General features: G+C 37.7%; 1 protein-coding gene across 1 annotated transcript; it reads right to left on the bottom strand.

Moving 5' to 3' along the window:
• Positions 1–1,674: 1,674 nt before the first annotated feature.
• LOC132559976 (transcription intermediary factor 1-beta-like) lies at positions 1,675–5,815 on the bottom strand. The gene is made up of 2 exons (XM_060224622.1): positions 5,761–5,815; positions 1,675–3,903 (listed from the first exon to the last, which is right to left on the bottom strand). Exon 2 carries the CDS (start codon positions 3,878–3,880, stop codon positions 1,871–1,873), a length of 2,010 nt encoding a protein of 669 aa, XP_060080605.1. The 5' UTR covers positions 3,881–3,903; positions 5,761–5,815; the 3' UTR covers positions 1,675–1,870.
• Positions 5,816–13,314: the final 7,499 nt, after the last annotated feature.

Genomic DNA, 13,314 nt, shown 5'->3' with positions numbered 1-13,314 from the left:
TGAATATGGTCGAATAGACCTCGAATTTGTCAACTCGCCCCAGAAAACAATAGTTTCTACTTCTGACTAGAGTTTTAAAAAACTAGAGCTAGAAAGAAAAGGAGATGCGTAAGTTATGAACGGGATATGTCCGAACAAGATTCCGTAGACTGTCGTACCACGTAATAAAAGGGGCATAACTCCTGTAAAATATAAGCCCAATCCCGACAGCAGTGCCCGGGAAAGATCGGGCGATGTATTACCAGATGGAAAAGGGGCATAACTGCAATAAAACACGCTCCACACAGGGAAAAAATTATGAAGAAATAAAGAGCTGTTAACGATCAGATATATCCTGAGTTATACTATTTCTTCATATATTTTATTTATTTGATCATTCATTTAAATGTTAGGGCACTTAAAATGTGTTATGCATTTTCATTTGAACAAAAGGTGTACAAAATCCTACAGCAAGCACTTATCTATCAGGACGCTATGTCCAGCGGTCTGAGACCAAGCACTTCTCTATCAGGACGCTATGTCCATCGGTCTGAGACCAATTACCTATCTATCAGAACGCTCTGTCCAGCGGTCTGAGAATAATCTTACTACATACATACTGAAAACATCATTTGAGTAAGAAATCTGGAAATTATACAGATTTGCTTTGATATGAGGAACCTAGTATGATATAAAACCGGTCATCGAGTTTGGGGGTATTGGTCCAAACATGTGATAGCGACCAGTATATTGACTGACCATTAGCTTTGTTGTTAGGGCAATGAAAATCCTAGCGCCAAAATAGAAACAATCTTTTGAAAACAAATCCTCGTAGATACGTGGTTGGAAGGGTGCTAAGATTACCTAATTGTACCTTGGCCGCACGTAAAGTACAAATCCCGTTATCTGTAAATGATATTTTAACTGTGGGTATAGGTCCATAAGGATTGTGGTTCTACATCTCATCCTATCACACGAGCCGAAACACGTGTATACTGGTCCGTAGTTCATCACATCACACGAGCCGAAGCACGTGTATACTGGTCCGTAGTTCATCACATCACACGAGCCGAAACACGTGTATACCGGTCCGTAGTTCATCACATCACACGAGCCGAAACACGTGTATACTGGTCCGTAGTTCATCACATCACACGAGCCGAAGCACGTGTATACTGGTCCGTAGTTCATCACATCACACGAGCCGAAACACGTGTATACTGGTCCGCAGTTCTGTCCATTCTGATTCTGTAACCACTAGCACATCACCCGACACGGAAATCGCCCTCGTATGTTCCAGTTCATCCAATGACGTCACTAGTTCCCTGACGCCGGTTCCCTCCCCAGACATCTGTATGACGTTGTGAGAATAACATCCACAAACACACACATTGCCCTCCCAGTCCTCGTCTGTACCTGTTGCACTTTGCCGCCGTTTTTTCGGTACACTGTAAAGTGACCTTTCTGTCCCAAAAAAACAATGTTGTATGTGATACCAAAACAAGGTTCATTAATGTTGGGAATCGTGATGTTTGACAAGACAGTCAGGGTTAAATCTCTGACGGTGATAATACAAATGATGGCGGTTGCCAGCATCACCGCCACACTGGTGTCATTAATACGACAAAGGTTAAAACATACCCCAGTCAATTCCACCTCACAATGCAAATCACCGTTTTCCGTAAACACCTTTAAACACAATCAAGTTAGTTCCATCCATTGTTGAGAGGGGAAGGTGGTAGATTGTCCATTTCTTCATTTCTTCGAGGGCTGTTGACCGCCTATATTTTAAAAGCTGTAGATTCTTCTCGCTTTTCTAAGGATGGAGTTCTAGGAATCATATATATAATCTATATTACATGTTGATATAACATATGTTGTCTTTTACCATTCACACCAGTTGAAACACGTGTACAAAGTTGTTTTGGTCTGATGAGACATTTGTAATCACTAGTTTATCACCCAACACGGAAATCGCCCGTGGTTGCTTCAGTTCATCTGATGACGTCATTAGTTCCCTGACGTTGGTTCCCTCCCCAGACATCTGTATGACGTTGTGAGAATTATATCCACAAACATACACATTGCCCTCCCTGTCTACGTCTATCCCTGTTGTACCCTTCACGACCCCGATCTTTAGCACGTCTGTAGAAGTACCCTCAATCAGTCGGGTCACGGCTACATCATCAGGAGTACTAGTGTAAATGCTAGCGAAGACGTGTCCATTCTGAACATTACTGCCGAGGTGTAAACAATTTGATTTAATCGTATGAAGTTTTGTAGCTTTGCCGCCGCTTTTCGGTACACTGTAAAGTGATTTAAGTGTTCCGACAACAAAAGAGTCGACGTTGTATGTGATACCAAGACAAGGTTCATTGATGTTAGGAATCGTGATGTTTGACGAGACAGTCAGGGTTAAATCTCTGACGGTGATAATACTAATGGTGTGGGAGGTTACCACCATCACTGCCACACTGGTGTCATCAATACGGCAAAGGTCACATGATTGACCAGTCAATGCCACCTCACAATGAAAATCACCGTTTTCAGTAAATAATTTCACCTTTCTATTTCTCCTGTCTGCTACAACAATACGGCCACCAGAGAGAAGAACAACTCCCAACGCGTGACAGTCTTCCTTGTCTGAAGGTACTCTGATATCGATCCTTTCCGTCTTTTTCAGCTGACGTTCTGATAACGGGGTGCTGTAAGCAGTACACGGAAATCTCCTCTGTTGTTGATGAACGACTATTTTTCCCATGGTAAAGCTCGTCTTGGTGTCGATGGCGAGTATATCCGGGTCATATTCATGTCTCAGATTTGTAGACCTGGATGACTTTTCTAACTCCAGTACGAGCTCATTACAGGACTCGACCTCCGCTCGTCCCCTCTGGAACAGACAGATCGTTCCAACGGTGTCGTCCTTTAAGGCGTCTTTTGATGACTTCAGTGTATTCTGCATAGAGACCATCAACCGTTCACATTTCTGTCTCGATATGTCGAGGTTTTCTTTCTCCTCCTTGAAAGATGCTATCAGCTTGTCAGTAATCTCTTTCTGTAAGTTATCGAATCGCTCGTCGATCTTTTTCCGTAAGTCAGTTAAACTATTCAGAGCGGTTTCTTGATCATCTGTCATAGATTGAAGCTGTTCGCCTATATCTTTAATCAGTATCTCCATGGCGTCTGTACATTTCCGAAGTTCCTGAAGTAGATCGTCAATCTTCGATGTCTTAACTAGCTTGTCCCTGAAATCCTCAGCTGACGTCACTTCCTCACACTTCCGGTGATTGACGATGATACATTTGCTGCATCCAAGGAGTTGATGATCTTCACAGAAGTACTCCATCTTCTCTTTGTGCTTTCCACATCCACTGACCGACGTCTCTCGTTTAATCATATCCGACTTGTTCCCTTCTATGATGTTCTCAGGTTCACATTCTGCATGGAACAGATCATGATGACTGATCTTACATGGTTCACAGAAGTAAGTATTGATCGACTTACACCAGAACTTTGCAGGGACGTTAATGTTTCCTTTGTTCTCGCAGGGTTTACATAGGATCGACTCGTCGGTCTTCTGTAGTTGTCGGATCATCTCCACGGCAAGATTGTTTGTAGGAAACTGTTCGGCCCAACGTTCCTTGTCCTCCGACTGGTTCATTGGCTCGATGACCTTCCGACATACTGGACAAGAAAAAGAGGACACCGACGCCATCTTGCCCGACAACTCCTTCGAGATGTAGTCACCCAGGCATTCCTGACAAAACGAATGTAGACAAGGCAGGGACTTGGGATGTCGCAGCTGTTCTAGACAGATAGGACATTCCAGTAAGAGGGGGTCCAGGGACTGCCTCCTGGCACCATCTACCGACTGTTCAAGACTTGATCCGCCCTCCGCCATGTTTACTGCTGTATCGATGTTACCTGAAATAAATTGCCCGAAATTAAACCCTTATAGAAGATGGACCAAGTGTTGAATCTGTGATGAATTCCCATATAAGATATGGAGTATGGTGCTATATAATTTTAATAACAAAAATTCATACTTGATATGATATAATGATCTGTTCTTACAATCATAGCTCTCTTGAACTGAAGTTTTATTTGTGTATAAAAAGTGTCGTTGTGCAAGTATGTGTGTATTGGACAGCGTGTTTTCGATGTTTTCCCGATATTTTAGATCACATTGATTTCCGTTGAAGACGAATTGAGTCACACAACTTTGCGCGAAAACATCTAGTTCGACAATTGAGTTATTTTGTATTCATCATGAATGCCTGAACAAGAATAGGTTTTTACGTGTCATTTATATTGATAATAAATGCTAAAACAATAATGACTAATAAGTATACCACAACGCTGTGTCATTTATACCCATTATAATTACCATAACAAGACAGTTCAATAATCATTACAATGCTTTGCCATTTATATTACGAATGCCATAACAGAACAATTCAACAGTTATATTACAGATTGTGCTGTTTAACCCATATTCCCGTAAAATTATATAACAAATTAAGTTATTCATGTATAGAAATATATGTTACAACAAGGATAAAGGATATCCTAAACCAGAAGTACATTTTTCAAACGAAGCATTAAATTCGAATGGATAAGTTCAACAAACAATATCGGGGTCATCCTTGATAGCAGTGTCCTCTCTAACATTTGTAACAGTTCAAAGATATATTTCATATTAGGTAAGCCAGAGTCCAGGGGGGACATGCGGGACATATTTATTAGAACTCCAATCATTTATTTGGCGATTTTAAAGTATAGTTTTATCGAGTCATGAACTATATTTGAGCTTTGATCAATACAGTACGTAAATAAAGGTAAATATTCAAACAGTAATATAAACGGTCAATCATTTCGAACATAGCTTGAATGGGAACTTTAAGCGAAATTAAGCGTGGACTATGACAAAAATTCAGTCATGTGCGTTCTTTGTGAAATATCTATTTCAATTGTTTGTTGTGTTCTCTGCTTTTCCATGTTGAATGCTGTGTTTTTTATTTAGATAATTTAAACAAATATTTAAACGATAAATTTGTGCTTTCATAAAATCCTGTTTGGAAGTAAGGAATACCGTAAATGTTATGGATCGTTTCAATGAAGGGACACACTATCGATATACAGTTGACACAATATTGATATGGAGTGGACACCATATTGAAATGGAGGGATATTATACTGATATGGAGGGGGAGGTAGATATCGAGAACCCGAGGCAACTTGTTCAAGACAACTAAGATTTGAGGAGTGGGAACATTAGATACCGAGTTATGAATGGAAGGAAGGGTCACATTTTATACCAATTAAGGTCGTTTTGTTTGGGTTAAGAAAATGAGACAAATTTAAGCTATACGAAGCGACATGTTTTCTATCTTAAATTTGACTCGAATATCTCTCACTGGAAGAAACTGACAAGGCTGTGCGAAAACTGCTTCTATCTCTGTGTCAATAATAGATATATACAAAACGAAAGTACTTGGTATCACTTGTCCATTAAGAATCTTAACTATACAGCAAATACATGTATTCGACTGTCGAACAAAACAAAATAGAATTATCAATACATTTTCAGCTATTTATGATGCTAATTTCAGATGTACTTTCCCCAACTTTCGTTTTACGTTTGTCTATCACTGACGTTAGTTTGTTGTTATATAAAAGTGTATTTCTTGTACATTACACAAAACTTAAGGTTTGTTACTGGTAATGATGATGTTGTCGTATCATCTACAGTAAAAACGACGAACACAAGCGATTACTCACAGTTCTGTGGTCATTTAGCCACAAACCTCTTCCTCGACGCCACGGCTGGTCAAAGTCATCCGGAACACGCTGATCCTGCTAAGTAAGACTACGAAAATTTCGAGGAGTTCTGAATGGCTTGTGCGTGTCAGAACACGTGTCCCCGACCCGGATTTCAATTACCTATATTATATATTTCATTGTTATATGACCTTGCAGCTTCTATTCAAAATAAACTTTTCGGTGAGCTGGTATGTACAAAACGACATGCATTTAAGGAAAATACTGTTATTTGAATATCAATACTATACTTGACTAATTGATAAAGGAAAATTCTAAAAAATACAAAAATAAAAAACAATAATAATGCACAGTATGTATGTAAATTTCCAAATATAGACATGTGACAACGGTGTCGAAATAAAATATAACCAAAATAGATATTGTACATCATATATGTGTGGAAATAAGTTCATTATAGAGTAAGTCAGAAAATGTTTACAAAATGGCTTTAACATGTCTTTGTCTACTTCTTTCGTGCACAAAAAAGTACAAAATTCTTGTCTGAGTAATGTATTAAAATTTTAAAATCTAACTGACGAAAAAAGATCTGGTCAGAATTTCATCCGTACATGTTTACTTTTCTATTAAAGAATTTGACATTTCTCTTCATCAAACGAGAATAAAACATGATAGCGAACCTCCCCTAACATTTTTTCAGACGACTTCTATTTAACTAAGTCGAATTTCACACACTTTCAGTTAGAATCACCGATTTTACTGTAAAGGTGTTTGGATGTCAACACCAGATGTCACTGTGTAGGATATTGCATGTCAACACCCGATGTCACTGTATAGGAGATTGCATGCTACCACCCGATGTCAATTTAAAGTTGTTTGGATGTCAACACCCGATGTCACTGTAAAGGCGCTTCGATGTCAACACACGATGTCACTGTATATTAGGTTGGATGTCAACAAACGATGTCATTACAAAGGTGTTTCGATGTCAACACACGATGTCACTTTAAAGGTGTTTGGATGTCAACACCAGATGTCACTCTATAGGAGATTGCATGTCAACATCCGATGTCACTTTAAAGTTGTTTGGATGTCAACACCCGATGTCACTGTAAAGGTGCTTCGATGTCAACACACGATGTCACTGTATATTAGGTTGGATGTCAACAAACGATGTCATTGTAAAGGTGTTTCGATGTCAACACACGATGTCACTTTAAAGGTGTATGGATGTCAACACCAGATGTCACTCTATAGGAGATTGCATGTCAACACCCGATGTCACTTTAAAGGTGTTTGGATGTCAACACCCGATGTCACTTTATAGGTGTTTGGATGTCAACACCCGATGTCACTGTATATGAGGTTGGATGTCACCACCCGATGTCACTGTATAAGGTTTGATGTCAACAGACGATGTCACTGTAAAGGAGGTTACATCTGAACACCCGATGTCATTGTAAAGCTGTTTAGATGTGAACACCCATTGCCACTGTATACCAGGTTGGATGTCAACACCCGATGTCACTGTATACCAGGTTGGATGTCAACACCCATTGTCATTGTATACCAGGTTGGATGTCAACACCTAATGTCACCGTATAGGAGGTTGCATGTCAACACCCGATGTCACTGTATAGTGACACACACACACAGTCTTGGCTGTGGTCATTGTAAGGGCGTTAAACCCTGATAACTATATGTCATGGAAGGCTTTATAACAAATTGAATTTTGATGACACGAAGGTGTATATCTAGGTTAATGGATTGGTCACAAAAGGTCATATTTTATATTGGTCATAAATTCTTGATGATATTAAAACCAATCCTTTCATTTCCATACCTTGTAGCAAAAAAGCTGTGACAATTTATGAACACCAGGAAAAGTAGGTCATAATGGTGTCAAAATGAAAAAATCGATTTGATATAACTGAGGATGGGACAGAAGAAGGGATGAAGCAAGAGAGGCTTATGACGAAGAATATAATGATAAAGGCGATAAAGATAAGTAAAGGGGTGATGATATAGACAGAGGTGATATCTGATGATATCAATACTTCTCTAGAGAAAGAGGAAAAACCCTGGTTCGAAGTTATTTGTCAACATTTACATTGGAGTTATTTTTTTTTATAAAAGTAAACAAAAAACATCAAGAAAATCCCAACATGGCAAACATAATCATAATCCAATTTCCAATTCCTCAAAATTAGGGCAAACTATGAACATAGGAAAGATTTGTACGGATACTTCGGAAAAGGTACTTGGAAAAAAGCAAAAAGTAAGCATCCGTAAGGTGTTCCGGAAGAGTAAGCGTCTTCCGCTTCATCATGTTAACCTTGGTCAATCCAAGTAAGTCTATAAGTAATGTCACGTGTTCAAATGAGAACAAGGTATACAACAACGGAACCACGAGGCAAACTAACGAGCATCACACGCTTCCAGCTTCATATCACACAAGAAATAGACTATTTCTCAATGACATTACTGAGGCAACCATAAAACAGGCCCATGATTATCGAATCAACTGTGATATGTAAAAAGAAACATATGTTGGAGATCATGGGATACCGCTATTCAGAAATGGGAAATTCACAAGAAAATGAAATGATCACGTTAATCACACAGTTTGGGGGAAAGCTGTCCATGTAGATCTCGTTGTGGGAAAATATCAAGATAAGCAGCTGATGTAGAAGAGTCTGTTGTGTCTTTGATTTCCAGTTCTGGTGGATATATACGATGGACGTGGTCACTAAATTTCTTATCATTTAAAGAAAAAACCTCATCAATATATCTGAAAGTGAATGTGAACGACTTTGCAATGTCTTTGTGACCTGTTTTGGCAAGCTCTTCAATTAAGTTAGCCTCGTATGGAAACAAAAAGTCAGCCAACAGAGGGGCGCAGTTAGTTTCCATAGGTATACCAATAGTCTGTTGGAAGATCTTACTACCAAACTCGACGAATATGTTGTCAATCAGAAAGTCGATAATTTTGATGATTTCGTCCTGCATGTTTCTCTGATTTTTCACGAAATACGCTTTAGTATAGTTAACAAACATATATTTGTACCAACGTTCACCTTTCTTGAAGAAGGTTCTCATAACAAGAGAGCGAAGACGTTCCTTCAGTTTAGACTGGGTATGGTGGTGTACAGGGTGGAAATATCAAATGTTCTTATAGAAGAAATGCTTTTTAGAAGAAGGTGTTGAAGATTGGTCAAAAGCTCTTTGGAGGTCTTCGAAAATTCACATACTTTTGATTCGACTTCTTAAGTAAACAGTATCACAATAAGACTGTAACACCTTTGATAGTACTCAGAATATACACAGGTAACTAGTATAACTGGTATGATGGTCATCAATGCTTGTCAATTTGATATGTTTTTAATTGCAAAACAAAGGTCGAAAGGTCAAATATCAAATTTTCATCCATTTCCATCCATTTACAACGTGTTTAATTGCACACATAAAAAATGACAGATATATGCCAGAGGTCAATATATATGCCACCAAATGTCAAAGAAGTCGTTTATATCAAATAATTACGCATACTTTTTCTTTGCATATCTAATTACAATTTAAAGATATGTCAAAGGTCAATGTAAAGGTCATCGAAGGTCAAATAGAAAGAGGTCAACAATATCAATTAATTTTACAATATCAATTAATTTTGTATACTTTTCCTTTGCATATCTTATTACAATGTGTAGACATGTCAACAGTCAATGCATAAGTCACAAAAGGTCACAGGTCAAATAAGTCACAAAAGGTCACAGGTCAAATAAGTCATCAATATGAATACTTTTCATTTGTACATCTCGCAATTTAAGGTTTGAAGTCGGAGGACTTCGCAATATTGGCAATCCCGACAGAATTTTATAAAAATTATCCGTTTTCAACGATCACATATCAATGGCTACCGATAGAAAACGGACCATCTTCCAGGGTCGGTCTTCAGCAGCAAAGTCAGTTTGCAAATGGACCCCAGTTCCGTAAAGCTGTATCAAAAGTTGCTATGCACTTGTGTGTCTTTTGTACAATCTACTCCAATGCATCTGTAATGGCTGAACCTGAGGTATCGGCCTGAATCTACGGACATCGTCTGGGATCAGAAGGATAAACGTGAATATTTCTAAATTTCTCCTCCAACGTTATCGGCACTGTTTTAGATTGAATAAAGAAGGCAAGACTGATACCTATTGAACGAACAGACTTGTTTCCGACCCTTAGCCATATCTATTTTGTTGACTTTAGTCTTACGATGATTTGGGTGTTGTCCACACTTCTCCTAATCCCCGTCGACAGGTTACAGGTACAGTCAAACTTCGGTATTTCGAGCTTCAAGGAACCAAGTCAAAAAGTTCGATATAGCGGGACTTCGATATGTGAATATTGATTTAAATTTCATAGAACGAAAATTTTACTCGGATGTATATGTGCATTACGCATTACATATACATGTATAAAATCCATGTCCTTTACTGATGTTTGAGATATATGTATTTGAATTATTATTTAGTGTACCGATCATATATTTCTCTACAATATATTGTTTGATATGATCCCTTTTTAGTTGCGATATTTATTCTTCATCCCTTTCATTTATTTCCATGGTCCGAGAAGCTGCAGTGTGTGGATGTCCATTACCTTCGTGGTCAGACGTAACAGGACTAGGGCTGATCATGAAGATAACACTCCTTTCATTTGAACGATTGATTTAACTACCTTGACAAACTGAACAAAGACAGATATACAGCTTAAATATTTAATAAGTAATAGCAACAAACAATACATACGATTAGATGTTTTAAATCTCACACGGTGTCTCTACATGTGGTTAACTGCAACACGTTTTTACATTTTGCGGATTTACCGTTTTATAACGAAACGACACAAGCTTGGGTAATAATGATTACTGTATTCCAACATTATCGTTAACCATTTAAATGATTGAATCAAAGCACTAAAGTGTATGAAGTTTAATAACTTTCTGTAAGAAATCTTGAAAGAAGAAAGACGTTGGGACCCTATATCGTACTTGGTCCTTGTGGCGTTTTGTGAACGCCATCTTTCGGTTATTAATTACAATGTTCGGTATCATATATACATTTTCACAAACTATGTTGTTATCGTTTCCATGGTAGACATTCATAATTTAAAGAAACGACAGTTATTGGAAACAATCTTTTTATTACCGAGCCAGCCGTGAGTGTTTATCTTATTTGATTGACAGCATAGATAAAGCTTTGAAAATGAGGGTGGTGGGATTTAGCAATTGTAAGACACTCGCCATTCTTAAAAAGGTGTGGTGTCACCTGTTAAACCATGCGGGTTTTCTCCGGATACTCAAGTGTCCTCTCCAGCGTACCGATCCGAGACATGACATACTGTATGTCTAAAATTTACAAACAGTAAGCAAGAAAATGGTATTTTTGTTTGTCGTCATGGTTCCACTGTTAGTAGCTTGATGAAATCGCTGAGATAATTTTTTTTTTAAATACTTCGTCAGGATATATGATATATTCAATTTTCAGTCGCGAATCATATTAATGTCCTTTTCAGAATACTGCAGGGAGTAAGTTTTGATCAAAACATGGTAATTGATTTACATAATTTATCTGCAAAGTCACTTCAGTAAAAATCAATATACCGGTAATTGGCAATAACAAAGAAGCATTACCTTGCCAATGAATGGTTTCTGTTGAAGCAGCCATGGAGTTTTCGGACTACCAGTTTTACTGTTTATGAAGCAGTCAAACACCATTTCGCCTCCCTCTAGAAACCATAACCAGATGCGGTCTTGACTGGTAAACCTAATTGTTATGAATTTATATCAAGAGCCATTTATATGCATGATGTCGTTATATAAGGAGACCTTTGTAGCGTACCAATTAGACCTATTAATGATCGATTTTAATGTCTGATGATAATTATGAAATAAGTCATTACTGAGAAAACCTACAAGCATCTATGAATAGTGTAAATCAGGAAAACAAAAGAATTTTGGAAGAAGTAAGTTACCTCCCTTCATAACTTACCCAAGGCGTTTCAATTAATTCAGTTTTCGTAAATAAATGTGTTTGTGACATTATGACAAGTAGCTTGCATGGATCTTCACATTTACATCACATTGAGGGTTGTAAACGAATATCGGACATTTACACCTATTTTAAATTTGTACAAATAACGGTGAGTTATATATAAGTAGGTTTTGAACAACATTTTATCAGTATGCAAATAACATCTACAGTAAACATAACATAACATCAAAAAGAAATAAACAAGATGGATATCAATAGTCAGCTGAGTAAACAGCAGCATTTGTTGTAGTGAGAACAGTAAATAGCGAAAACAGTCAAGAATATTTTATCAATAAAGGCCAAAAAAATGGAATAATATATATATATATCTTTTCATTTTAGTTTTTTAAACTTTCTCACAATGTCTTTGAGCTCATCAGCACAAATGGGACTAGAGAAAAGTTTATTGATGGAGATCATGACAGTCATTACACAAAAACACAACACTTAGTCAGGATCATGACAGGATAATTGCCATTATGCCATCCTTTGTTAAACATTTTATTTCTTTTATAAAGCCGGGTGTGTTCGATGTTCATTAGTTTCTCTTATCCTAACACTGGTTCATATTTGGAGAGCGTTACATTTCTTTTGTCAACCATGATTAACATGACGCGTTTTCGATATGTTTATAACAACAAATCTTGAAAGATTTTGTAATGATGGTCAATGTCAAAAGGTGCATTAAACTGTGGTTTTAGGAAAAATGAACCGATGTTTTTTTTTAGCTGAGGACCGTCAATGGTTTGGAAATTAACGTCATCTGAAACAAAACTGTTTCTCCTTCTCACCGACATCTAACACTTATAGGCATTCCGCTGTTATAAATCAGACAACACATTGTCAGAATGGAGACCGATGCAAGGGTCGCTTAAATCACGTATTCTGACGATCAGCCGCGAACAAGGTAAAACAACAAAAACAGGAAAAAAATATAAAAACAAAATCGTAGATCGATATTCGGAACTCTTCGGACTACATCAATCTGCCTAAATGAACACGCTGATCCAGTGGTCGGCATCTTCAAGCACGCCAAAGAAGATACGCCATGCAATCGTACTGTTGTGCTAAAATAAGATATTTTGAAATTCTTTTCAATCTATTTGCAAAAAATGAGTTCACGTCCTTGTGTCCTTATCTCAGGCGATGGAAATGTCTGTTTGCAAGGCTGCACTGCTTTAGTACCTTCAAGCTGATAAGCTTTAACTTTAGATCACAAAATTACAAAATGTTTATAAACCAGGAGTTGTGTGGGTTGTATGGGGTGCATTCCCTACTTGTGACCTGTGATTCCTCCAGGCTTAGACATCGGAGAGTAAAGGCATTCCTGAACGTAAATGTTCCATCGTTATTCTCTTGTAATGACCATAGTTGATCGACATATTGAGAGCCTTTTGTGAAGCATCCATAACGATAGGAGCTGAAAGTATTAAATCAAGTTTGCAAAAGTTGTATTTAACAACATCAGTATTTTCTT

The sequence above is a fragment of the Ylistrum balloti genome, unplaced genomic scaffold (genome assembly GCF_031769215.1).
Source record: "Ylistrum balloti isolate Yb309-2 unplaced genomic scaffold, AGI_CSIRO_Ybal_v1 Utg371000, whole genome shotgun sequence".
NCBI lineage: Eukaryota > Metazoa > Mollusca > Bivalvia > Pectinida > Pectinidae > Ylistrum > Ylistrum balloti.
The sequence above is the reverse complement of the archived record's forward strand: the minus strand, read 5'-3'. Positions and strand labels throughout refer to the sequence as shown.

What these genes read in the sequence shown, in the direction of transcription:
- LOC132559976 (XM_060224622.1), bottom strand. Translation starts at nt 3,880, where the DNA reads ATGGCGGAGGGCGGATCAAGTCTTGAACAGTCGGTAGATGGTGCCAGG.